The following is a 23,259-nucleotide window of genomic DNA, read 5'->3' on the forward strand; positions in this document are numbered from 1 at the left end:
TGTTGTTGTGTAGATAAGTAGGAGTCGCAGTGATGTCAAATTAGTTGTGGTTGAAAGAGACAAACAAAGGCCTTGTGTGAAGGGAAGTGCCTTTCAAACCATGTGGTTGCATCAACTGTGTTCTTGGCTATCTATCTAAATACCTGGAGGCTGGACCTAGCTCAGGCTGAGATTGCCTACCTGGCCCACTTGGCTTTTTACCTTATGTGGTGTCATGTCATTCTCCGTTCCCAATGTGGGGACTGGGGAGCCCTCGGGCCGAGTTTTTGTAATACTCATCCAAGCCTCTTAAGATGGTTGCAAGTTGCAACTCTGAGCATTTATATGCTTAGGCATTTTAAACCCCCAGCTTATTCAACAGTGGTTGTATCCTTATAACCCAGCATATGTATTGCAGAGATTACAGTGACTATCTGATGAACCAGATTTGTATGAATTCACTAGTTGTGATTTCAATGCTTGACAACAAGGCTACGTGAGAAGGATGCACAGAGCAGATTCAAAGAGCAAGATGTGTATGTTCCTCCTTAATTGATGCTGAACGGAGAAGGAATGACTGTTGAATTTCTTGGGTGGTAAGCAGAATCAGGAAAATATGTATCCATCACCTAAAACAAATAACTCAAAAGGCCGTCAATAGTCTGGCAACTGTTCCTCCTTCTTCTCACAGGGTTTTCTTGACTTTTCACATTTTCTCTGCTTATCCTGAATTCCACACACCCAGGTGCCCACAACCTAGTTTGATAACCAACATATTGATTGTCGTTCAACCTGCCACTGCCCAAGCCAGTGACCATTGCCAATATTGAAGAGAGTGTTGGCCGGAGATGGCGTGATAAATAAAAGAAAAAACTTCCCCCACAACATGTTACCTATATCTAGTCAACATCAGTTGAATCCTTTTCAGTCACAGATCTTGTCTAAGCAAGAGTTGCAGACAAGAGGTCCAGCAACCCAAGCAAGGGGAATGCGACCCAATGGAAGGATAGCGAAACGGCTGAGCCACAGATGATCAGATTGGCACAGATTCCCATAAAATGAGGAAAGAGAAAATGATAAAACTAACCTTGTTTACTCCAGATGCTCAAGAGCAGCCATAGCCTCCGCAAAGGCATCGGCAGAGCGCTTCACTTCCTCAGCGGCTTCAGCAGCACGCTTGACCTTGTGGCAACCCTGGCCGGGCAATTCGCACCACAGGGCGGCATCCGGGAAGGCTTCCGCAACGGCATCAGCCACAGCACTGGCCGAACGCTTGACTTCACCCGAGGCTTCGGCAGCGCGCTTGATCATGTAGCAGCCCTGGCCAGGGAGTTCACACCACTGGGCCATAGCACCTGCCTGGACAGTGGTGGCGGCGAGAGTAGCGAGGACGACGGAGAGGAGCTTCATTTTCTCTGATCAATTGCGAGGAGTGGATGGCAAGAAAAGTTTGGCTGTAAGCTTCTGAGAGATGCTCAGTTGATTCTTGAATGCGATGAGCTGATGAGTTGGGAGTCTGAATCTTGAACGAAGACAGGCGGATTTCGAGACCCTTAAATAGGTGGATGGTAGAAGAGCAATGCCGATTGCAGTTCACAGAAGCATGTACCCATCATTCAGAGGATTTTATTCACACTGTGGTAGGAAACAAGAGAAAAGAGGCAAAGTGTGTGCCTGTGAATAGACAGATGGTCTATTGACAGAAACTGCCAAGGCAGCAACTCAATGGAAGACACCATCTTAGTCCGGCATTCAAGTCGCTGCATCACTCCCAGGAGGCATAGAACTCTTTTGGGATCCCTTGTTCATCTAAGAGACCAATGCACCATCGAGGAGGAGTGAAGGTAAAGATGAATAGCTAGTGGATGTACAGTCAATAGGTCTAACAACTAATTGGTAACCGGAAAAGGTCCTCAATAGGAGGGGTTATCCTTGAAGCTTTCATTATCAATCTCAGAAGTACTGAGAGGCTTATTGACACACCCACACTGAATAAGACTGGCACTTGGAGCAAAGTAGATAACCAACTTAGCAGGTGATAAAGGACAAAAACAGGAGCTTATTGAGGTGGATGTATTGAGTAGATTGCTTTAATTGGCAGGCAAATTCACAACTGACCATTCATGAATGAGAGAACAAACAATGAATTGCTCAACCTTCGGAGCGAGGGACCAGCCTAAGTTAGATACAGCGGGCGCGGCCAAACTGGTAATAATACTACAAGTACCACTTTTTTTTTTTTAAAAAAAATTTAACATATAGAATATATTAGAAGATCCCTAAAACTCTGTGGGAGAGCAGCAAAGTGGTAGTTCTTTTGAATCATTTATTCCGCGAAAGGTATTTCTTCTATGTACTCCGTAGGTAGATACTAGGTTACGTAGTAGATAGGTACCTTAGTAGACAGAGCGCTGAAATGAATTACCTTCATCAGACTTGAAGACTACCATTTTTGGCAAGATAAACGTACTTAGGTATCGAGATAAGTAGTATGTATGATACTTTGTGTAGTATTACGTTAAGTGGTAACCTGAATACTTTGGTAATTTTTTAAAAGGCAAAAATTCGGGGGGAAAAAAAAAAGAGAGAAAAAAAGCAAAAAGAAGACAAAAAGATAAGATCGGGCCGTGTTTAGAATTCAGACCGGAACTCGTGGCATAAACGAAACTGGGTGCGCAATAATAATAATATTTACTGGGAGGAATGGAAGCCGAAACGATCCGCCCGCCGTTTTTTCCGGTGGCTATCACAGTTCAGGAGTACTTACACAGTACTTCATTACTCTGTGAGACTGTGACTAGGAGTTATTCTACATGTACTGTAAAAACCTACAATCTAGTCAATCTGTGTCTAAATAGTAAATACTACAAATACTACAGAGCATAGACTATCTCGACGTATCGACGAGGCCTTTCTGCCCCTTCCCTTGTGCCCGACGTCTTGCCGCCTGGACTAACTTGTCCTAGTCCCAAGTCTTAGTCTGGCTCTTACCTTGATCTTCTGCTGTACTAAACTACTTCGATACTATCATTGTTAGTAGTACTCTGTATTACATTGATTTACCGTAGCCTTAGGTACTCACTACCACCTAAAGTTACCTTACCTTACTACCCCGTTTCTCCTCCCATCTACACTCGCCCTCCATTTTTCCTCTCCAACACACTTTTCTTTCACCTCTTCCTCCACCAACCAACAACCCCTCTCGTTTTCTCGCCCATTTGTCTGCCACAATGTTCTCCTTGAGGACGGCGCAGCCTGCGCAGGTTAGTCGATAGCTTTCTTTATCCTGGCGCCCGTTCAATGGCTGCCATCACTCCCATTCCACCCGGGCGGTTTTCACACGTTTCCTCATGCTTGATTTTCCCCTTTGCTCCTCTTCCTTTTTGGCTGTCCAACCTACTTCCCTCCGCCCGGTGTTGAGACAGCTTCCCTGCTCCCCTAATATTTTCTTGCTGCATTCATGCTGGCCTCGCATCTCTCAACTAACATGCGTTCTCTGGTGTAGTCTTTGCTTCGCCGCGCCACTGTTGCGGGCTCTCTTCCCCGTTCGTCCATTGCGGCGAGATGTGCGTATTCCAGTCCGGTTACTCGAAAGAAGCTGCTCTTCCAGCGGACTTTGCTAACCTCGAGTGACAGCTTTTGCTACCATTCAGTCAGATATTTTCAAGCCCACCAAGTATGGCGGCAAATACACCGTTACACTGATTCCAGGTATATCTAAACCCAATAGCGTTCTCGTACTGTCTTCCTTATCGGTGTCGCTAACGCGGGACGTTCTTTTGTCTCATATAGGTGATGGTATCGGTGCTGAGGTGGCTGAATCGGTCAAGACTATCTTCAAGGCCGACAATGTCCCCATTGAGTGGGAGCAGGTAGACGTCAGCGGTGTTGATACCGGCAACAAGCACTCCGAGGAGCTCTTCAAGGAATCGATCGCCTCTCTGCGTCGCAACAAGCTGGGTCTCAAGGGTATCCTCTTTACCCCCGTGGAGCGCTCCGGTCATCAGTCGTTCAACGTCGCTCTTCGTCAGGAGCTGGATATCTTCGCCTCGATTGTTCTCATTAAGAATATCCCCGGCTACAAGACGCGCCACGAGAACGTCGATCTCTGCATTATCCGTGAAAACACTGAGGGAGAATACTCTGGTCTTGAACATCAGTCTGTGCAGGGTGTGGTTGAGTCGCTGAAAATTATCACCCGCGCCAAGTCAGAGCGGATCGCAAAGTTCGCCTTTGGATTCGCTCTCGCCAACAACAGGAAGAAGGTCACCTGTATCCACAAGGCAAACATCATGAAGCTTGCTGATGGCCTGTTCCGCAGCACCTTCCACAAGGTTGCTGAGATGTACCCCACTCTTGAGGTCAACGACATGATTGTGGACAACGCCTCCATGCAGGCCGTTTCTCGGCCTCAGCAGTTCGACGTGATGGTCATGCCCAACCTCTACGGAGGTATCCTCTCCAACGTGGGCGCCGCTCTTGTGGGCGGACCCGGTGTGGTCCCCGGTTGCAACATGGGACGGGACGTTGCGGTCTTCGAACCCGGCTGCCGCCATGTTGGTCTTGATATTAAGGGCAAGGACCAGGCCAACCCCAGTGCTATGATCCTTTCTGGTTCCATGCTTCTCCGTCACCTTGGCTTGGATGATCACGCCAACAGAATCTCCAAGGCTGTGTATGATGTCATTGGTGAAGGGTAAGTTCGCGACCTCACCACTCCCTGGTCATCTTTCTCCCAAATCTCTGCTAATCCTTGAACCCTCAGTAAAACGAGAACTCGCGATATGGGTGGTCAGGCTACCACTCACGAGTTCACCAGGGCCGTCTTGGACAAGATGGAGGCGGCTCTGTAATCTACTCGTGATACCACTCAATTCTTTCTGCGACTTTCATGATGACGAAAATGTTCCAGTATGGCATTCCTTGAAAGTCAAACTGGTTAATTGGATCTGTGATTATACATTGTATTATCTCTCGCCCGCCTACAATACACACACACACACACAAAAGACATCTACTGTATACAATCGAGACGTTAGACAAGGTTATGGAATAGGAAGTATGAAACAGAATTCTCGTTAACAAATAGGATAATTTGCAGACGACGTTCTTTCATCGTCTACAACAGGGCCTTGTGGGCCTGTTTTTTTCTTGCCTCAGTTTTCCATGGCATCAGATACCTGCTCCAGGACAGTATTAGCCAGGGATCTTCTGGAATCATTGGTCCAGCTTCAATTCCGGGATGGACACATTTCAATTTCCATGAGCGATCCGGGTATGGGACTCTGGCGTCCAAAAAAAAAGCATACCGCCACTTGGCTTTCATATTTGAGTGAAAACTTGTAGGGAAACTTCGCACGAGGTCGATCATCGGCAGGCACCGTAAAGGACTAGTGTGTTACTGTCACCTCACGAATGCATGATCTGCCAGGTTGAAGTCCTTGACCATTGCGCCGTTCTGGGCGCGATTGCTTCTTTTCACTTTGAAGATGATTTTGTAAATCTTGGTGAATTGTAGCATACAACCATTCGGAAAGCATAAGATCAAAATGCAGGTCGTCTTTTTCTTCCTGTATATTTGGAATTTGCCTTGACGACTTTTCCTTTCCTTGCCATCTGATCTTTCTTGCGTAAAATCCAGGCTTTGTCCCCCTTCTTGGGAGTCTGCACCTTGGTGCGGTCCGCCGCCTTTCTCCTAGCATCCAGGACATCGACATCACTCATGCCGTTGACAACACCAGTGATATCTCCTTGCAAACCTCCACCGCCGACAGTCAGCACGAGATAGAGCTTGCTATTCTTCGTGCCAGGGTCATCTTCTAAAATACCAGCCCCGAAGCCAGCCTTTATGGCAGCGCCACTGATCATGGTCCGTTGGGCGTCATTCTTTGGGTAGAACTGACATACTGCCCGTCCTCCGCGGCGAAGACTGGCATATAACCCCTCAAAAAATCGACGTAAACGACCTTCAGGACTCACATCGCTCGTCTCAGCATTGCACAGCCACTGAATAGCACTGATACTGATCGCTGCATCAAAGCTGCCTGGCCGGAATGGCACTCCCTGTCCGATATCGGCCAGAAGCAGGTCGCCTTCTACATCTCGTTGCAGCGCCACGTCGAGCATGCTGGGTGAAATGTCCATTCCGACCCAGACATGAGGTCCGCCTTGCTCAGGTGGTACCTGTGAGAGTATCTCGCCAGACAACCCTGAGCCACAACCGACATCAAGAATGAAAGATGGGGACCGGAGATCGAGCAGCTCGAGCGCGCGATGGGTCATATCCGACTGAATATTACGGATACGGGATGATGTTGTGTATTTTCGAGATTCAGTATCATCATAGAAGAGATCGGGGGGCCTTTTCCACAAGAGGTTCGAGAGTCAGCATCAAACTCAACTTACGGAAGAGATTTTCTCTACACTCCCAAACGCTGCGAAAAAGGGAACCCACAGAACATCTTCGGGACGCGACATGGTTGAAAGTGATTGACAGTCCCACCAAGTATGCTGGGCACGGTGAAAGAGAAGAGATTCTCACTGGACCTCGTAACTGCGCCTGATGTTTTTGCACTCCTTGAGATAGGAAATCCCTGGCAGCTGATAAAGTGACTGGCACCGAGAAGCTAGGGTTTAATAGGTGTATGAGTAGTTTTAATACTTGACGTTTTCTTATGAATTCTGACTTCTTCGGGATATATATTTTTTTTGGGGGGATTTTCCTCAATGAAGATTGGCCCGCAGCTCGGTGGGTAAAAGTGGGCTTGATACCTCAGGCATCAAGTCGACCAATCTGGTTGTAGGATGAAACCATCTGTTGTTGTTCTGTTACGCCCACCTACTCCAGAAACTCATGATATGTTGCAAAAGTCCGGGACTTGCTGAAAGAAGGACAAAGAGAACAGATAAAAGCAGCAGCTCACAATATTGACTACATTTCCTCTAAAGCTGTTTAGACTGCGTTGCGGAGCATCAACAACATCAACCACAGCAACACATCAAACAGTCTCCAGGCATCTCGACATACCGTCACAATCAGACAGGAAGCGTCGCTGCTTCGCCGCTTCACAATGTGGATCCTACCCTTAGTGGGATACCTGGGAGTCATTGTAGGATTTTCATTTCTTACTCTAGCTATAGGTGAGCAGTCTAGCCATGACAATTGCAATTGAGAATGGGTTACTATGGAATTGCAATGCAAGCCCTGGAATACTCTGGCCCGTAGTGGTCAACGACTTGACCAGTTCGGGGCAAACGACGCTCAAAACTAACCGGTTATTAGCATCGGGATTATACTATTTATCGGAGCTTGTGGAAGAGCATACAGTTTTCGCACGTCGGGTGTTGACTCGGTTGATATACAGCATCATCGTCATCCAGGTCCTCCTCTATCTTTTCGATGGATTTCCCTTTTTTCTCTCCATTTTCAGTATCGGCTCCCACATCGTGTATTCCAGCAATTTGCGACGCTTTCCGATTGTTAAATTATCCGATCCGCTGTTTCTTCTATCATGTGTGCTCGTGGGTCTAAACCACTGGTTTTGGTTTCGCCATTTCTCCCAGCCATTACCCTCGTCGCGAGCGAGCACCAACTGGCGTCAGCCATATATTGTTGATGTCGCGGATATGCCGACTTTCACAGAGGTGGCGTCTTACTTTGGGTTATGCGTGTGGCTAATTCCGTTTGCCCTCTTCGTTAGTCTGAGCGCCGGAGAAAACGTCCTGCCTAGTATGGGGTCGGAGTATGCGACAGGCGAACGCGTTCCCAGCGCTGGGTTTTCTCGCAGTGATTTACCTTCCGATGGGAAGACCAAGAACAAGGGTATGGCGAAGGCCCTGGTGGACGGTGTACGGGAGTGGGTTAGAGAAAATGGGGAGTTGATGGGTTTCTGGAGAGGAGAGAGGACAAGGAGATTCTAGAGAAAAATGTCCTTCATGATCATGAGATACCTTGGGCTATACATTAATCAGATATGTATGTCATGCCAACTCTACCGTTGTGCTAATTGCTGATATATTGTAATGACAATTCCACCATACAAATTATATTGCATGGAATATAAGGTTTAATGTTGGTCAAATGTATAGATAACTTGTTTCTATATTCCATTAGCACCATTGGAATTTGGAAAAGAAGATAGGTGGGATTGACAGATGGCAAGTCCTCGTGGTCTCAGTAACGTAGTATGCATTCATCTTTTGAGATCTCGCACTTACTTGAGGGCATCAGACGGCACTGGAAGGAAAGAAAGAGACAACTATGGTGTGGAGACTATCTGTATACAAATAAACCAGAACATGATTCGTGGCTTGCATTGAATCTTGATGGAGGATGGTTCTTCTTGAGCAATTAGCATTAACATTATGTGTTTCCCAGTAGCTCCTTTATCGTATGTACGTGTACTTTCATGGTTGTCATTCCACATTCATTACGATCGTAAGTGACCTTGGCCATACACTGATCCATGGCAAGGATATAGTGGGTGAATCAGCATGGACATCGGATCGCCAAGAAAAGGAAGATGAAGGATAGCAGAAGAACCAGGTACAAGAAAAGAACAAAGACCAAAAGGGTATTGGTAGGGGTAGGGAGACATGGTTTTTGTCTGTGGATATTCAAAGATGACATCAATTAATCCCAGTCTTTGCTTGCTTGAAGGGAAACGGAAAAGAGAGCGGCAAAAAAATTCGCCAGTGAAAAACTGGGAGGGGTAGCAAGTGATGATTGTAGCCATTGGGGGCCGTTAGACAGATGAGTCGTGATGGTTATATTCCATGAAGAGCATAGAGCTTTCTCTTCTTTTAGCCTTGGCTGAACGGGAGTTATCCGTGACGGGCAGTAGCATCCTGTTGGTAGATGGGGAAGAATTTGGCTCATCTTGATAGTACTGGTCCATCGTGTTATGGGGGGACTGCTCATATGTCGGCTGCATAGAGATAAGCCCTGTGTCATAATCATCGACGTTTCCTGCAGGTTTGCGAAACGTCGTTTGGTTGTAGGTAGGTGTTGGCAGGTCTGAAAACATTTGGTGGCGAGGAGAACGAATATCCTTGGGGATCGCAACACGGTCGACGTTCAACCCCACGAGCTCTACTTCCGTGCCTGGCGGTTCATCAAAGATGCTTTCGAAATCAGTGAGAAACATGGAGAAGACTGGCGCCGGGATGTTCAGTGTGGGCGCAAAGACAATGCCAACGTTCCTGATTGTCATCTTATTGACATCGGAATTGTTGACGATGACAATCAAAAACTGGACCAGCGCCCGTAGCAGAGTCAGGTTCGGCTTTGGAAGCCTATGAACAAGAGAATTGAAAGCTAGGATTTTCTTCTGACGGTCATTAAGTTCTGTAGAATGAGCTCCAATTAGCAAGAACTTCAGATGAGATCAGGGGGTAACAGAAGATGAGTATACGGACCAAGCACGCGTAAAAACTCTAGATGTAGCTCGCGAGTGAGAACATTTGTTGGAAGCTCCCGGAGATATTGCTTGAAGAGACTGGCAACAGCATGGACATCATAGTATTCATCACCAGCAAGAAAGTCGACATCACCTTCAGTATTGAAGCGTTCCTTGAGTGCTTTGACGACGACATTGGAACCGCTAAGCCTAAATATGCCTTCCTCTGTTGCAGCTCCCTTTGCTTGCAAGTATTCAATACAGCGATAGACGACGGCAGGCAAGTCGATATTTACCCCCTGTGGAGCGCAAAATTGTACAGCCTCTGCCAACGGTATTCCAAAAACGGGCCTGATAAAGTCTCTCTTCTCTCCTATCGTTATGCTGGGTGCTTGTGCTGTGGGAGATTCATAGCTGGCCTGAAGCTGGGAAGCGAGATCATATGATGACCTCGTGCGGAATCCCCAGATACTGCGCTTCTTCTCCTTGGTACTGGTGACGGTCTTATTGCCCCAGGCGCCTGCATCCTGAATCACCGCACCGTTTGTGGGCCCCGAGATCAGCTTAGAGGAAAACTGGACCGGTTCTGGACCGTGATTGCCATTTGCAGAATCCATAAATGCTTCTGATGGGAACATGGGAGATTTTGGTGGTTGCCTTTCAGTTGGAGCGCCGAGAACGGGTGGTTCGGCAGGAACAGCATCATCGTAGCTAAAGCCCTGCACGGTATCAATAGCGTTTGGCTCCGAGACGACCATCCCCTTGGGGGGTTTCTTGTTTCCACTGGGAAAGGATTTCGCAGCTGCCTGAGAAATCGGTTGTGCGGAGATCTGACCCTGACTTTGCGGTGATGTAGTGTCTAAGCCTTCACTATCCGAATGTCCTTCAACATGCTCTAGGAGTGCTTCAACCCACGCATCTCTTTCCTCGTCACTTTCGGCGCAGAGAACATGTCGTACGAGGGCAGAAGAGTCCTTCTTTTTCGGCTCTAATATGAGGAAGGCATGTCGGTATTGATTGTCAGAGTCGTCTTCAGCACCAGAGGAGGAGTTGGGTTGGCCAGGTGTAGTCTGTGATTGCTTGCCAATCTGAGCACTATGGATCTTGATGGTTCCAAGATGAGGGCCTCCCGGCGATTCGAAATACTTCAGTTCAGGTCCATGGAGTATGAAATACCGCGCTTTCCAGCCGCCGAAATTCTTGCCCCTTTTCGTCAAATAGCCTTCTTTCTTAGGTTTGCCATCCTGACCACGCTGTCCATCATAAGCGGCTTTACTATTGCCCTTCAATAAACTTGTTTCATCGTCTCGAGGTTCAATTGCATCTGCTGTCAGAAAGTGGCAGATCGCCAGGGCTGCTTTCTCGTCTACTGGAGTGTCGAGCAGGGTCTCAAAGTAGGTATTCAGGGCGGCACGCCTTGCGTCAATCTTTGCAGGAGAATGCCCGCTGAAGATGGATCTGTCCGGCAGTTTCATCCATAACGCAGACGATTGTCTGACTTGCTGGTCGAGCTGAGGCAAGGCGGCTATGACCTTCTCGACGCGCCAAAGCTCTAGGTTCTTTGACCGTGAAAAAATGCTCAAAGTGAAGACAGGTTCCTCTTCCGATGGCTTAGGTGCCATATAGCTGTTTCTGGAAGGTCGCAGTCGCGACGAAGAGACTTGCACTCGGATCAAAGGAAGGGCATTTGGTGGTAGAAGGAGATCTGGATAGTCTTCCGACACCAAGCCTTGATAGATTCTGGCTGGGTACAAAGATCGCTGATTTTCCATCTGTACAGTTGCGTCTATTGAAGGAATTGATCCGCTAGTGGTATCAATGTTAAGGGAACCGCTTGTGGACCTTGGAGCTCCTGGTCCAAACAGATTGGGTTGTTTAGCAATGCGAGGAGACAGAGCCAGGCCAGCGAGGCCATTTTCAGAAGACGTGGGCAGGAGAGCGAATGAGTTTGGAATTTCCCGAGGCATCCGAGGCAGGGGAGAACCTAGAGGTCGGTCTTCCGGTCTTGGACTGAGAGGCAAGCCTGGGCTCTTCGGTACCGTTATGGCGGGCTGATCACTGAATGATGGGGTGTGACCAATCCGAGGACTGTGGATAGATGCAGACACTCTTTGAGGTTCAATCATCAAGGCGCTATGCGATGTGTTTTGCCATGGTTCCAAGGGTCTCATCGAGGTCAATATGCCGTGCGAGTCTTTGCATGAAGGATTATCTTTCCCAATGGATCGTGAGGCATCTTGACCACCGTCCCCATCTTTTGTCACCGCTGCTTCACGATCTCGGTCATCTTCATCCCTCGTTTTTCGTCTTCCGCGTTCGATCGGTAGTTCGTCGACCTCTAGGATGTCTTCATACTCAGACTCTGAATCGTAGACATTCGAGTGGCCAATCGCTGAACTTTCTGTTTGCCCAAGGTTCAAGGGCGCCGGAGGGGGCTTTCGCGAAGGTTGCGGAAGCCTCCGTTGTTTGCCATCCTCAGGCCAGACGTCTTTCAAAGCCGAACTAGAGCTGGCTGAGGAGCTAGGGCTTGCAGTCGGTAGTTCTTTTTGAGAGTGCAGAGAAGGGTCAGGACTTGGAGATTTTGTCCATCCATTGGACTCGGCTCCTTTGCCTGGCTGCGACAGCTCGGTTGTCAGATTAGTGTCTAACATTGTAGGCCCGCCCGGGAAATTGAGACTTCTCGATGGTGCCCGGTTTTCCGCCCCAGAAGCAAGCACTGCATTTTTACGGAAGACTTGAATACTCGAATTTGGACTTGTTGACCTTAGCGCACTTCCGTGATCTGCTCGAGATTGTACAGTGATCTGATCGGCAGTAGACGGCACCGAGGGGATTGAATTCTGTAGCTCTCTGGCCTTCTTCTTGTATCGTTCTTTTTCCTTCAATGCACGCTCAAGGTCCTTGTTCAGCCCGAGAATGAGGGTTCTTTGTTTGTCCACCAGTCTCCAGAGCTGCGAGTTCTGAGAAGCAGCATGGTGCTTTTCTTTCAGCAGATGTATTATCACTGCCTCGGGCGAACCCGCGGTTGTTATGAGGTGTTCGATATCAGCCTGGCTCACCGCACTAGCGTCGAAAGACGACTTGTGAGGATGTGAAGCCGAGGATAGCGAGGATATGGCGGAATCGATCGATGAGGTGCGGGGCATAGCACGGTGCCCTAATGTTCGATCGCCAGGCATCGATTGCAGTGAGCCCACGAGAGAGATGGGGGATGATGTCGTAGACCGAACGGACTCCGTGCCATCGGATGGTTTGCGCGGGGTGACGTTGTTCGCAGGCGCACTCATACTTTTATCATATTGTGCAAGGTTATCCAACAATCTATCGCCGGCTAACGATCTGGTTGACTTTCGCCCGGCCGCAGTGGACGAAGCAGAAGGAGGTGTAGCGTTGGCTATCCTGTTCGTCGGAGAACAATTAGGTAGGCGAGCCGTGTTTGTTAATGATCTCGGTGATAGAGGGCTTTGTGACGAACCGAGATCGTCTTGGCGGTCTTGTCGAAGCCAGTCACCTGTGTTCAAGGGGGATGGCATAGGTTTGCGGGGGGTTACGGTGGTGGAATGGAAGGGCTGGGCATCAGATCGAGAGCCCAAATAATCACGAGGGATGAGGTTTCCTGTCAATGGTGAACGTGGAAAATCTCCATTGTTCCTTAGTTGCGGAGAGACGCAGTTCGTTGCCGGTGGCTGGTTGGTACTGGGATTGCTGTCGCTGCTGTCGCTGCTGTGCCGAAGTTGCGACATGGCTAATTAGGGAGTCGATGACCGACACTCAATCAGCTTGAGGGAAGAGGGACAGGCCAAACGACGATTCGACACTAAGGAGACCCCAACGGCACAGACGGGGCGCCTGGCGCCAGGGGTCGCAGTGTGAGGATTGAGATAATTTTCAGTTAGTGATGAATCTCATTTAATACCCATGTACCGATAGGCTTGTCTGTTGATATCATCCTGTCACTAAACGGGGCACTCTGTATCCCAAAAAGAGCTGGAGAATCCAACAGCGTCTCTGAAGAAAGATGGGGAGAGAGGCAAATCATAGAAGATGAGAAGATGAAGGTGCTGAGAAAAAGATAGCAGATTAAGATTGGATGGGATGGACAATAATCGGATAACTAGGAGCTATCTGGTTAGAATCAAATACTTATTATTATTAAGGGGTACAGCAGCCATGCTTGATCGTGGACTGTGGAGTCATTTCATGTACGAAGTATCCTGTCTATCGTATAGACTTGCATTCTATAGGGGATACCTACCTGACTACCTACCCAGTACCGAGTCCGAGATAGGCTCTAGATGGATCAGAATTCTGGGACGTTTCAGTTGATATCCCCGTGCAGCAATAATAACAGCACAGGTACTGTAGTTACCACCTAGACACTGTCTTGCGTCTACGTATGTCACTAGGTAGACTACAGAATCCACAAGCAGGTATTATACTCCTAGTGTACATAACTCTTAAATATACGTCCTCCCTATTGGTTACTGCCTCCAAGGCCATACTGGAATGATTCTTTTAGGACCTTTATAAGTCTAAAATTGTTTCTTAATAAATATTGGTATGCTTTACCTGGATAATTAGGTATAAACCAAGTTAAGCTCGCCCAAAAAGAACAACCCTTGGCGATAACTATTTACCAAACTCATCTCATGCTTTAGAGAGAATTTCACTCAAATCAAGATAGTCAAGGGACGTGTGTACTCGAGGCAACTGGCTTCAAGAGCTCCAAAGCTGCGGAGTGCTAGACATATAATTATGAAGGAGTGGGAGTGAAACTCATTGATCATATGTCGCGACGTCAACATGGCTCTATCTATTCTACAAGACCAACCGAATCAGAGTGTCGAGGGGCACTGCATGCATGATGAGGGGACTATCTCTATAACGCCCATTCCCGAATGATTCCCACCCCCAAAACCCGGTGCAACGCCATATAGATACAGGTAATAATCGAGAGAGAGAGAGAGAGAGAGAGAGAGAGAGAGAGGGGGGGGGGGGAAGAAGAAAATCATGCTATATTCCCTGCCATCCCCATAAATAGTGCCTGGGCAGCCAGTTGAAGAGACCAGAAGCCAACCTTCTTGAACCGCCGCTTGCGCGCTTGCTCGTCAACCACATCCCGCGCAAATGCATCGTACACCTGAAAAGAAAGCATGAGTATGTATGAGAGCCAATCGAATGATGGATGCTTACCGCTGCTGAAAGATCGTCCATGAGTCCGCTATCAAATGTCGTCCAGCTGCCATCGAAGTCGCCGACCCGTTTAACAAGGCGACAATTGATGGGAATAAAAGTACGCCTCGAATTGATGTAAGCAACAATGGGACGTATCAGCGCATTGTTTATGTATGAAAGGTCCCGTGTGAACAAAGGAACCACTGCTCGAACATTGTTCAACTGGAGTCGTAGATCAGTGACTAGAAAGCGCTTATCCTCGTTCGAGACTGGTTCTTCAGATCCTGTTTGACGATGCGAATTCGGACCATCGTATTGGCTCGATATGACAGTCGCTTCCAGACGATCGTACAGCCCAGCCATCACTTGCGCAAGGCTTTCATCATGATCAGCCGGGAACATGATGTCGGCAACGATATCGACAGTTCCCTCATGTATCCAAGAGAAGGGGCCTTGTACTCCCCGGTTAAGATGGTCAATATTCAACCCATCAATTCGTATCCTATTATGCTTCTTCCACGGGCTGGGTTTGCCATATTCCTCCAAGCTATGATCGATTTGTGCACCAACAAAATTGTGACTTTGCCGGGGATGGATGGTAAACAACGAATTATCGAACGAACCTGTCATCATATTTGCTGACATGAAATCGTAGAAAAGCCACTGCTTTCTCAATTGTGGAAGGTCGCAAGAAAATATGCTGACGGAGAACGGCCTGAAATTGTTCGGCTGGTACACAGTGACTAGGACGTCGGCCATTTTGAACGAGTCAATCTCGAAATCACCAGGGTTGTGTTCATGCCGGTAAGACTTTGGATCCAGCTCATCATCGGACCAATGCACGGATCTGCGGTCGACAACCCCTCTGATACCCTTGACCTCCACATCTCGTAGAGGCCCTTTACCATTAATCCACTTTGTGAATGACAAGGTGACATTAACAGTCTCAATCGATAAATCAAATTGGGTGTAGTTGGTGTCCTCCTCTTCCAATGCCGGCGGCTGATCCGATGAGGAATCAAGGCCGGACCTTCCACTAAAGGTAGCAGCTGCTGCAACGGCAGCTGCGGTTTTGGAGGAACCCTTGCTGACATGCCCTGTTCCCTGACCGGGCCGTCTGGAGACAAACACATTCTTGAAAGTGATAACGCCATCTTTCCACCTAGGAACGATAGCAGATTCGAAAACAACCTTCACTCCCGATGACTTTGTAAGGTAATTTCCTACCCATCCAGCCAAGGTTTCTATAAACATCAGTATTTGATGTATTTTCTAAATTGTGATCTACACCAGCCTTAAACATACCTTGAGCCATGACGGTGTTGATTGCAATAATCAGCAAGGAGAAGAACGTCGTCGTTCCTAGCACAATCCATACAACGTGGCCAAGCAATACCCAGGAGAATAGTGCGGTTATCTCATCGAAATTGAAAGGCCGAACGCTCCGAATCGAGAACCACTTGAACCGGACCTTGAGTCGGGACCAAAAACCATTTGCGGCAGCTAATAGCTCTTCTTTTGTAGGCCTATGCAGGTGCGACATATGGGGCAACCGATTCATCAAATGGCTTCTCGTAAATCCTTCGTAGTGTCCTCCATGAGTCGACTCCCTTGACTTCCCCTTCTCTGAGCAAACCTCACTGTCCGTATTTTTCTGATCCCGGAGAGAAGACACATCTTTTCCAGAACGCAGGGGATCACTTGAACGCTCTGTTCTTAACCCATCGTCCTTATTTGTATGTAGTCCTCTCTTCCACACATTTCCTGGTAGACGGTAAAACAATTTTCGCTCAAGTTGATAGCTCCTGCGCGAGATGAGTTTCTCTGGAGCAATGGTACATGTTGTACCGGCCTCTACTGCAGTTGGGCTGGGGGACACTCCAAGTACAAGAAAGCTACCAGAAGCGAATCGCTTGGTGATATGTCTCGTCCGCGGAGGTAATGATGATATCTTGCGCACATTTGCTCTGAAAAGGATTTTCCGGAACAAGTTCCCCGAGCTAGGTGACTCGAAAAAGAAAGAAGGCATGTGGCCTGCCCGTAGTCCACATCCAAACAAAGGATTTGCCGTTTCCCAGAAGTTGGTGTACAGCCTGCGTCCGAAGTTAATGGACATGACTGCCGTCACATCCTGAATGAGCCTTTAAACCAGCGTGGGGTAATATTGAGCTGTGATGTTATAGAAAGAAGATACCGCGTCAGAAGTAGGCCAGGCCAGTAGATCCATGAGCAAGAAGCTGTGAGATAAACATCCGTCGGAGAGCTTCTCGCCGCTGCACATGTTGAATCTTTCCATGAAATCATCCCGCACTGTACATGTTTGTTAGGTTTGCAACTAAAAATTCCGCCCACCCACATCCACATTATTTCCTTACCGCCGCCGGTAAAATTTGCGATAACGAGCCCAAAAAGTGTGAACATCAACGTCTACAATTTATTTCACAAAAGGATCCCAAATCAGCTCGAGAAAATGCCAGCACCAACAGCACTTCTTCGGGAGCCTGGTAATATCTTGCCGGCGGAGGAGCATATCAGCCCTTCAACTCTCGGTCCGTTGCATACCCTGATCGATCCATTACTTTGTGTCTAACGGTTTTTAGCGCAAGATGATGAAGTCTTGATTGATGCTCAAGTGTCCACCCAGGATGAAGCTCTTATGGCACCCGCTACTGAGTCTGCCCAGGATATGGACATGCGCATTGACGAGGAAAGTCGACCAGTATTTACACCAATCGCGGATTCCAAGACTGTTCTACGGGTTGAGACTCGAAAGGTGCCAGTCCCTCCACATCGGATGACGCCCTTAAAAGCGAATTGGCCGAAAATATATCCTCCTCTGGTCGAACACCTCAAGCTACAAGTCAGAATGAATATAAAGAATCGAGCTGTTGAACTACGTACATCCAAGTTTACCACGGACACGGGAGCGTTGCAGAAGGGCGAAGATTTTGTGAAGGCGTTCACACTTGGCTTTGATGTTGACGATGCCATTGCTTTGCTGAGGCTTGATGATCTTTACATTCGCTCATTCGAGATCCGTGATGTCAAGGCATCGCTGAATGGAGAGCATTTGAGCCGTGCCATTGGGCGAATCGCAGGAAAGGATGGAAAAACGAAATTTGCTATCGAGAACGCCAGCCGAACAAGAGTTGTACTCCAAGGTACGAAGATCACCATTTTGGGCAGATTCAAGGATTTGGGAATTGCACAGGAAGCTATCGTTTCTTTGATCCTGGGTAGTCCTCCGGTGAGTGATACAAGTCGTATTATTATCCCAGGGCAACTACTAACGCACAATAGGGTAAGGTTTATGGTAACTTGCGTAAAGTGGCGTCTCGCATGAAGGAACGTTTTTGATACCTATATGAAACCTCCGTTTTCCTTCTCTTCATTTGACGACAGCTTTACTTTTGGCATGAAATCGGCGTTCAGGGTTGTGGTAGCCAGGGTTTGAATGAGAAACATTGATTTGATGATTCAAAAAGAGATTAAGAGATAATTCCCACGCGAGAATCGTTCTTCCTGTTCGTGCTCTCATTACATGTATGGTGACTCGTCTGAGTGCAGCAGGTCCTAGAATAATGGTAACCAGCTGTAACCCTTTAATCTTTCTTCAAAGGGATGAAGATTTCTTCTATCCCACTCTCGGTAATCACCATCATCTGTAGGCCATCTCCAACCTCGATGTGTCTCTCCACAGCGCTGGTGAAAGCGTCCCGGACAAGTTGTTCGACTGTTCCCCTCGGCAACGGTTCTGCCTTCTTAGGCTCTAAAGCATGGCCTTCTCCGCTACCAGGAATATATTGGTTCTTGAAATTGACTTGGTTGTCCAAGAAGGGCATGATCAAACTCGCAGCTGACCCAGCTGCTCGGCATTGTTCTCTTTCGTATGAGCCTACTGGGTCGTAGCTGTACAGCGCTCCTTTGCCCTCCTCGTCCAATCCTGCGAGGATAGCGTGGACATAATAGGGGAAGAACCGCTTCTGGTAGAGAATTGTCGACAAGCGTTGAGCACAAGCTCGGACTGACATGGGCTTTCCATGCTGGTACTTGTACATCTTCACCACCGCATCCAGACGTTCCTTGAGTGCTTGACCATCTGCGGCGAAACCAACCACCGAGAGCAGAATACGAGCACCTTCTCCCGTCTCAGCATCACCACCGATCTTGAAGACCTTGGGGACATAGCGAGAGTTGATGTTGTAACCCGCAACCGAACGGGTGTCGCCCGCAAGAATCGCAAAATCCGAACCTGTGATGCCGAGAGTAGAACCGCCGTTGTCGGTATAACTATAACAAAGGTCAATACCATCCTTCCCGACGATTGAAATAGGTTTGATGCGTACGGATAAAAAGAATGCTCTTTAACGGGGACACTGCTCGCCTGGGAGAAAGAGTATCCAATAGCCTCAGAATGAGGATCGTGGGCCATGGACAATGCCATTTTCGGATACAGAGATGTTAAAAGTCGCAAGAAGTTGAAGATAGATATTAGTAAATTTCTGATGCAGATGAGGTACTGTTATTGCAGGTTCTCGGGTATTTATAAGTGTGGATTGTCGTTGATGGGATGTACGTACGTACTGGAGTACCTACCGTATCTTCTGACGCGATGCTGTAGCTGCCTCCTGCTTAGATAATTCAGATAGCTCCCGCCACGAGTGGCTTACAGTGGCTGATATCTAGGCGGATCATGTATCCAAAAGTTGCGCAGTACTCATTTGAATATACGAAAGACTTGTGATCACTTCAGAATTCAAGCCTCCATTCCCTGGAATTCAATCTCTTCTTTGCTAAGCAGTGTATTCTCTTCGAGATCAAGAAAACACCCGCAGCAGCTCAAGCTTTTCTGAAACTGAATACTGCATCTGGAAGAATGGCCGGCTTGCTTGGCCTTGGTGCCTATCAAAGCAGTAGCGAAGATGATGATGATGATGCTAGAACTTCTTTGCCCTACTCTAAGGTATCTACCCAACTGCATAAATATTGTGCTTTATTCACTGATTGTAGCTTCCAGCACACAGAGAAGGAAGAGTTACCTGAAACATTACAGACAACAGATGGTATAAGTCAGCCTGAATCCTCTCAATCCGAATATATCATTATCTGAGTTAGGTTTAATAACACGCGACAGTTCAATTAGATCATGGTAGCAACCAAGTACCTGTACTCAAGGATCCTGATCAAGAACTCAATGGTCCCGTTCTTGGGCCATTGCATGAAGAAGCCCAGTTCCCCACGGACAGAAATTCGAGTAACAGGCAATCATCGTCGGCTTCAGCAGCACGAGCGTTCATTCAAGATCTAACGCTTCCCCCGGTGCCTAATCTCGATATCCCCCCGTCTCCGCCGGGTTCACCTGAACCTACAGCAAATGCAAAATTCAGACATTTCCTGTCGTTGAAGAAACAGGGTACACATTTTAATGAGAAATTGGCCAACTCAACATCACTTAGGAACCCTAGTCTTCTCGAAAAATTGATGGATCATGCGGGCATTGACAGCCAAGCGCAGTACAGAACTTCCCTACCAACGGAGGTATGGGATCCTTCAAGGTTGCCAACCTGGGGCTTCAAGGAAGAATTATTGAAGTCACAAAAAGAAATCAATAGCAGATTAGAAGAGAGAAGGCGAACGGGGCAGAGAGATACAGTTGAATTCGTGTCATCAACGAACCCTGGCACTACATGACTTCTCTTGAATCGAAGATCGATAATGATTAAGCACAGGGCAAACCCAACCCTGTATGCTATAATGATAGGCGAAGGTCATGGATTGAGTGGTCAGTAGATGGGCGAGTCTAAATGGTGAGTTCCATTGAAGGTGCTCAGTATCATGGAGTTGCCCTGTATGAGTCTGGCTGGAGATTCCGGTCTTTTCACATTTATACAAGTGGATGAGAAATCTGGTCTGACAATAATCGCAATAATAAGTATAAACTCGACACCAAACTTGCAGTAATTACTTCATATTCGGAATGGTGTATCACTGTATCTGGGTAGGACAGCTCGCAAGACGCGTCTATCCATTCTGATAGGCGCGGGCGCATCTCCACCAGCCTGAGAGTGTGACACCATTAAGGTTGCTAACGTAACCAGCCTGAGCTCCGTAAGCTCTCCTGCCTAGCTAGACCTTCATTATTGCATTCCTGCAAGTTGTCCAAGTGTTCCGTCATTGTTTAACGACACATCTGGTCTTCCTCATCTGATATTTATCTTCCTATCGACTTCAACTGTACTGCCCGGATCATTGGCAAAATTCAAGCGGCTCTCTGAAGTACCCTGATCAACATGAACCATTTCCCTGAAGCATGGGGTCGAGTAAGTACATGTACCTGGCCATATCTGTCAGAATACTAACGGCTCCTTTTTGTTCTTAAAAGCCTAGAGACGATGTTTATGGCCCTTACGATGCATCCTACCTTCAGACATCCGGTCCTAAGACTCACACTCAATCGCCCGTCGTGACTGGCACTTCAGTAGTAGCGGTCAAGTTCAACGGAGGAGTTGCGATTGCTGCTGATAATCTGGGTACGTTGAATGAAAAGCCTGCTTTATGTACGATGTATCTGACTCCTTGCCACTTCCCATAGCATCGTATGGCTCCCTTGCTCGTTTCTCCAATGTCAAACGTCTCCGCGTATTTGGCGAGTCCGCCGTGATCGGTTTCAGTGGTGATGTGTCTGATATGCAATATATCGATCGCCTTTTGGAGTCCATCGACATCAGAGAAAACTACTCGACTCATGGCAATATGCTGAATGCAAAGAATCTCCATACCTACCTATCCAAGGTCTTCTACAAACGTCGCTCCGAATTCAACCCCCTTTGGAATCAGGTCCTTGTTGCTGGATTCGACGGCGACGAACAACCTTTTCTGAGCTCTGCAGATCTGTTAGGAACAACATTTTCAGCCCCTCACTTGGCCACCGGGTTTGGTGCTCATCTTGCAGTCCCAATCCTTCGTCGTTTGTTTCCTGAGGAACGGCCTATCGAGGAAATCACCAAAGAAGAGGCGGTAGATGCACTCAGAGAATGTCTCAAGGTCTTGTGGTACAGAGACGCTCGGAGTCTGGATAAATTTTCATTGGCAGTGATCAGCAAAGACGGCGTGGAGTTGCACGAGGACCAGAAGATTGAGAATCAAAGCTGGGCGTTTGCCGAGACCATCAGAGGATACGGAGCCCAGGTTAATTAGTTCCCAGCCATGAATCTATCTGTACAGCCTCATTTGGTAGAATAGATTCCACGGTCTCAGAAGGCCGACCAAAGAAATCTGTCGCCGGAGACGGTTTTAGCAGCTGATTGGAAGATATCTATTGAGGTTATGATGAATTATGCCATGTACCCATTACTATATCCTTTCTTTTCTTTTCTAGGCCGGTATATCAATCTGTTGCAATTTTTCCTTGGCTCCTTAAAGTTTAGCAACGGGCTTGTCAAAGACCACCTGGTTCACGCACGATCCCACTCCTTCCAGAGAAACCTCAACCTGGTCGCCGTCCTTGAGCCAGAGGGCGGGTTTCCTACCCATCCCAACGCCCTGCGGTCTGTCATTGCACGAATGGTAAGCTTCACACATGCCGAGGCCACTTCGAAATGTCCATTATCCAAAAGCAGCAAAAGAATCAACTTACGTTCCAGTGAAGATCAAATCCCCCGGCAACAATGTGGTGCCCTGGGACAAGAAAGCCACAATCTTTGCGACGTGGAATATCATGTCCTTGGTTGAGGATGACTGGACTGTCTTACCATTGAGCTTGGTAGTGATGTTTAACGAGTTTGGATCGCGGATCAATTGCGATGACACAATTCCTGGGCCAAAGGGAGCCCAACCATCGAAGCCTTTACCTAGTCCCCACTGTCCGCCACCACGCTTGATCTGCCAATCTCGATGAGAGACATCGTTACCCACAGCATATCCAAGTACGTAGTCCAACGCTCGGCTCTCGCTGACGTCCCTAGCTTCCTTGCCGATGACGATAACAAGCTCGCACTCGTAGTCCAGACCCTCGCCTTCCTGTGCCATAGTAGAGACGGGGATGTCGTCCACGGGACCTGCAATGGAAGTGACCGGTTTGTAGAACAGCACGGGATACTTGGGTGTAGGAAGATTGGACTCTTTGGCGTGCTGTTCGTAATTCAACCCCAGACAGCGTACGGTCCTGATATCCTTCCTCGCCAAGGGAGCAAGCAGCATCTTGATCTCGGAAACCTGGTCTGTGACACTATGTTGCCCGAAGATATCTCCCTGGATCACCCTGGCTTTTTTCACTTTGGCAATGTCGCTGGTGCCAGCGGGAAGAATAGCGTCACCATAGTAGACATGGCCATCTTTGGCAAGAAATCGGACCAGTCGCTGCGAGGGCGATACAAATCAGCATAGTGACCAATTGATTTTACGACAGTGATGGACATGACTGATGGAACGAAACAGATTTTGGATGCCAATGGTGAGGAGATATGCAGCACACTTACAGAAAATGGAGACATATTGATAGGTAAGTAGCAGGACAATAAAATGAGTATAGACAGTCGTAGAGGGTATTCGTTATGAGGTGCCTTATATAGAGGTACAGGTGATGCTTACAGATTGGATTTACTACTACTCCGTGAGCCGCTCCATACAAATAGTAGTACAATTGCACCATAATGCACTTTTCATATATAATCATTCGGCCGGGACAGGAGCTAGCCGCTTTCCCCCA

General features: G+C 47.8%; 10 protein-coding genes across 10 annotated transcripts, besides 2 other annotated features; 4 read left to right on the forward strand and 6 right to left on the reverse strand.

Annotated features, from left to right (window-relative positions):
• Positions 1–1,071: 1,071 nt before the first annotated feature.
• On the reverse strand, positions 1,072–1,389 carry ACLA_088140 (mating alpha-pheromone PpgA; the record flags this gene model as incomplete). The annotated part of the gene is made up of 1 exon (XM_001272550.1): positions 1,072–1,389. The coding sequence occupies one exon, from the start codon at positions 1,387–1,389 to the stop codon at positions 1,072–1,074; it is 318 nt and encodes a 105-aa protein (XP_001272551.1).
• A 1,820-nt stretch (positions 1,390–3,209) lies between these two features.
• ACLA_088150 (isocitrate dehydrogenase (NAD(+)) IDH1) lies at positions 3,210–4,832 on the forward strand (the record flags this gene model as incomplete). The annotated part of the gene is made up of 5 exons (XM_001272551.1): positions 3,210–3,242; positions 3,485–3,545; positions 3,616–3,690; positions 3,772–4,675; positions 4,745–4,832. 5 exons carry the CDS (start codon positions 3,210–3,212, stop codon positions 4,830–4,832), a joined length of 1,161 nt encoding a protein of 386 aa, XP_001272552.1.
• Positions 4,833–5,523: 691 nt separating this feature from the next.
• Positions 5,524–6,456, reverse strand: ACLA_088160 (18S rRNA methyltransferase BUD23; the record flags this gene model as incomplete). Its single annotated transcript, XM_001272552.1, has 2 exons — positions 5,524–6,340; positions 6,434–6,456. 2 exons carry the CDS (start codon positions 6,454–6,456, stop codon positions 5,524–5,526), a joined length of 840 nt encoding a protein of 279 aa, XP_001272553.1.
• A 593-nt stretch (positions 6,457–7,049) lies between these two features.
• On the forward strand, positions 7,050–7,899 carry ACLA_088170 (uncharacterized protein; the record flags this gene model as incomplete). The annotated part of the gene is made up of 2 exons (XM_001272553.1): positions 7,050–7,119; positions 7,262–7,899. The coding sequence occupies 2 exons, from the start codon at positions 7,050–7,052 to the stop codon at positions 7,897–7,899; spliced, it is 708 nt and encodes a 235-aa protein (XP_001272554.1).
• An 824-nt stretch (positions 7,900–8,723) lies between these two features.
• On the reverse strand, positions 8,724–12,664 carry ACLA_088180 (GTPase-activating protein BEM3; the record flags this gene model as incomplete). Its single annotated transcript, XM_001272554.1, has 2 exons — positions 8,724–9,325; positions 9,397–12,664. 2 exons carry the CDS (start codon positions 12,662–12,664, stop codon positions 8,724–8,726), a joined length of 3,870 nt encoding a protein of 1,289 aa, XP_001272555.1.
• Positions 12,665–14,329: 1,665 nt separating this feature from the next.
• Positions 14,330–14,363: a microsatellite.
• Positions 14,330–14,364: a microsatellite.
• A 21-nt stretch (positions 14,365–14,385) lies between these two features.
• ACLA_088190 (mitochondrial distribution and morphology protein) lies at positions 14,386–16,095 on the reverse strand (the record flags this gene model as incomplete). Its single annotated transcript, XM_001272555.1, has 3 exons — positions 14,386–14,517; positions 14,571–15,796; positions 15,858–16,095. The coding sequence occupies 3 exons, from the start codon at positions 16,093–16,095 to the stop codon at positions 14,386–14,388; spliced, it is 1,596 nt and encodes a 531-aa protein (XP_001272556.1).
• Positions 16,096–17,022: 927 nt separating this feature from the next.
• On the forward strand, positions 17,023–17,909 carry ACLA_088200 (pre-rRNA-processing protein PNO1; the record flags this gene model as incomplete). Its single annotated transcript, XM_001272556.1, has 3 exons — positions 17,023–17,101; positions 17,153–17,799; positions 17,853–17,909. The coding sequence occupies 3 exons, from the start codon at positions 17,023–17,025 to the stop codon at positions 17,907–17,909; spliced, it is 783 nt and encodes a 260-aa protein (XP_001272557.1).
• Positions 17,910–18,154: 245 nt separating this feature from the next.
• On the reverse strand, positions 18,155–18,996 carry prs3 (proteasome core particle subunit beta 6; the record flags this gene model as incomplete). The annotated part of the gene is made up of 2 exons (XM_001272557.1): positions 18,155–18,842; positions 18,899–18,996. The coding sequence occupies 2 exons, from the start codon at positions 18,994–18,996 to the stop codon at positions 18,155–18,157; spliced, it is 786 nt and encodes a 261-aa protein (XP_001272558.1).
• A 1,846-nt stretch (positions 18,997–20,842) lies between these two features.
• pre4 (proteasome core particle subunit beta 7) lies at positions 20,843–21,749 on the forward strand (the record flags this gene model as incomplete). Its single annotated transcript, XM_001272558.1, has 3 exons — positions 20,843–20,872; positions 20,935–21,082; positions 21,145–21,749. 3 exons carry the CDS (start codon positions 20,843–20,845, stop codon positions 21,747–21,749), a joined length of 783 nt encoding a protein of 260 aa, XP_001272559.1.
• A 219-nt stretch (positions 21,750–21,968) lies between these two features.
• Positions 21,969–23,044, reverse strand: ACLA_088230 (fumarylacetoacetate hydrolase family protein; the record flags this gene model as incomplete). The annotated part of the gene is made up of 3 exons (XM_001272559.1): positions 21,969–22,101; positions 22,189–22,910; positions 23,030–23,044. The coding sequence occupies 3 exons, from the start codon at positions 23,042–23,044 to the stop codon at positions 21,969–21,971; spliced, it is 870 nt and encodes a 289-aa protein (XP_001272560.1).
• Positions 23,045–23,259: the final 215 nt, after the last annotated feature.

This window comes from Aspergillus clavatus, genomic scaffold (assembly GCF_000002715.2).
Source record: "Aspergillus clavatus NRRL 1 1099423829798 genomic scaffold, whole genome shotgun sequence".
Classification (NCBI taxonomy): domain Eukaryota; kingdom Fungi; phylum Ascomycota; class Eurotiomycetes; order Eurotiales; family Aspergillaceae; genus Aspergillus; species Aspergillus clavatus.